The 2,129-nt window shown below is 42.7% G+C and overlaps 1 protein-coding gene across 1 annotated transcript in view; it reads right to left on the bottom strand. All coding sequences in view use genetic code 11, as the record gives it.

The window, feature by feature from the left end:
- Positions 1-477, bottom strand: part of EGR_09129 (Multidrug resistance protein 3) — a gene marked incomplete at both ends in the record, with an annotated part of 11,926 nt that extends 11,449 nt beyond the window's left edge. The window contains 2 exons of the mRNA XM_024498378.1: positions 89-395; positions 431-477. Coding sequence (XP_024347200.1) covers positions 89-395; positions 431-477 — 354 coding nt within the window. The remainder of the gene's footprint in view (positions 1-88; positions 396-430) is intronic.
- Positions 478-2,129: the final 1,652 nt, after the last annotated feature.

The raw sequence follows: 2,129 nt of genomic DNA, 5'->3' as shown, positions 1-2,129 counted from the left end.
AGCACCCACATTTGCAGTGTCGAACCAGGCTGCATCTTGTCGCAAAACATTCTAATACGAACGCTTGATTTGTTACAATTAAACTAACCGAGAAGAAGAGATATCGTATTCGCCTGGCTTGTCTTCGAGCACTGAACTGTAGACAGAACATCTGAATGTAGGCGACTACGAACGTGACGGCGCCCAATATGGCCATTCTTTGGATGGTTACCACAAAAGCGCTGGGGGTAGGAGAAGCAAAGTCATTGACTAAATCTCCAAAGAAAATGAAAGAGACGGGCATGGAGACGCCAATCATGGCGCTGGTGACTAAACCAATGATGAACATAGCAATCTCGAAAGATGAGGCATATTTGAGCAGTTGGTAGTATCGAACACGAACGGCTGCTTCATTTCTGGACATGCAAGTTCAAAAAAAGCGAAAACTTACTCATGGAAGTCGCTATCTATGCTGTCAGGCGATAGCCCCTTGTACATTGCGAAACACCCCACTTAAATGCGTGATCAAAAAGTTTACCAGCATATACTAAACTGCGTCGTTTAAACACAGTCAACCAATTTTTCGTATGGCTAAGATTTAGTAGTTAGGTATAATAAATGCATTATAATATTGCCAAATTAAATGACAGATCCGTTATTGCTCCCATGATAGATAACGCAAATCAGAGAATTTATCCGCCTTTACTAGTTTTGGTGCAGTTTCAGTTTTTCCTAGGAATATAATATCAAAGACGGACACGTTTTTACACTTCAACAGAAATGCCGCCATTGGATTTAATTTGATTGTTTGTAGTTTGAAACGCTGTAATGTCAAGCTGCCTCGTATTCGCCACACTTTCGGAGTCGAAAATATTGTTGTTGTGAATAAAGTCTTTCTGCTGTTGCATATTCGAATTGAGTGTTTATCAGCTCAGCCTTTCAGGTGTACCATCCGTTTGACAGAAGTTTAGTATGATGAGATAAGAGCATTTTGCGGCCAAAAAGATTTAAATATTGTGCCACTTCTCTATATGTGGAACATTAATGCTGAACATGCGCCACCTTTGCTGTAGCAGTTTGAGTGATATTGTCCCTAAGACTTCTTGTGTAATATGTTGATTGTTCAACTCTCGGTTTCAGTAAGGGAGAGACTTCGGGCTCTGCCGTCAAACTTAAGAAAAGTAGCCTGCCTCTGAGTCATGCCAGTAGTCTTTAATCGTCTGCAATGTATAATCTATCCGAGTATTATGTCTTCCTTTTCTTTAGAAAAGTCTGGAGACATTACATTGGTTGAAGTAAAAAGCAAACGTGATATAAAAGGACATCTATCCTCACCTCTACTGCTGGGTGGTAAACATTGGCGGAGAGGAAGAAGTGCATATCCTACTGATAGGAGAACTGCCGGCGGTTTATAGCGGAAGGTCTGCAAGTAAAGCCCACCTTCGGCAACTATTCCAGTCCCATGTTCTGCAAAAAGGATGTATAATTTTCATTGGGGTGTTGTCTACGGTGTCTGCATGAAGATGGCAAATATGTGAAAAAGCCACATTTCTAACCCTCTACTAGCAGGATGAAACTCGGATAGTTGTGGCTGAGCAGCACTGAAGTAAGAGGAAAGTGGTGTGTAGCAGTAGGCGTGACACCCAATCCCCAAGGAATGGTAATTGATTCGGTCCTTTGTTGCGTGATTCTGCCTTCAGGCAAGCGTTTATACGATCAACTGTGGATGACCTTGAGGGCCGATGAATTTCTCCGTTCTTCCTTCTCCCACACAAGGCGAAAATTCGGACCCAGTAGAATTGCCAAGAGGGGTCAGTGACGTTACGGTCAGGTATCTACGCGGTTGCATGAGAATTCTATCACTGGCCCCTCTGGCTTGAAGGGCATGATGACTGATGGGGTAGGTTGACCAAGGAAAGCGCCAAGGATGATGACCAAAAGAGATGATTAGTGACATGTAATAGGTTAGTCGCTTATTTGACCCTTGATTATGGTAGAGGGGCAACTTAGATGCTCCGCTTTTATACCTTTTCTGAGTGGGCTGGCCGCTTGGCCGTGCCAGTGTCCCCATGCTCTTCTCTATGTCAAGAAAACATATGCGTTCTTTCGTCTTTGTCAATAACTTTGTAATGTAATACTTATGTTGTTTT

The sequence above is a fragment of the Echinococcus granulosus genome, assembly GCF_000524195.1.
Source record: "Echinococcus granulosus chromosome Unknown EG_S00133, whole genome shotgun sequence".
In the NCBI taxonomy this organism is placed as follows: Eukaryota; Metazoa; Platyhelminthes; class Cestoda; order Cyclophyllidea; family Taeniidae; genus Echinococcus; species Echinococcus granulosus.
This window is presented reverse-complemented; position numbering and strand designations above follow the sequence as displayed.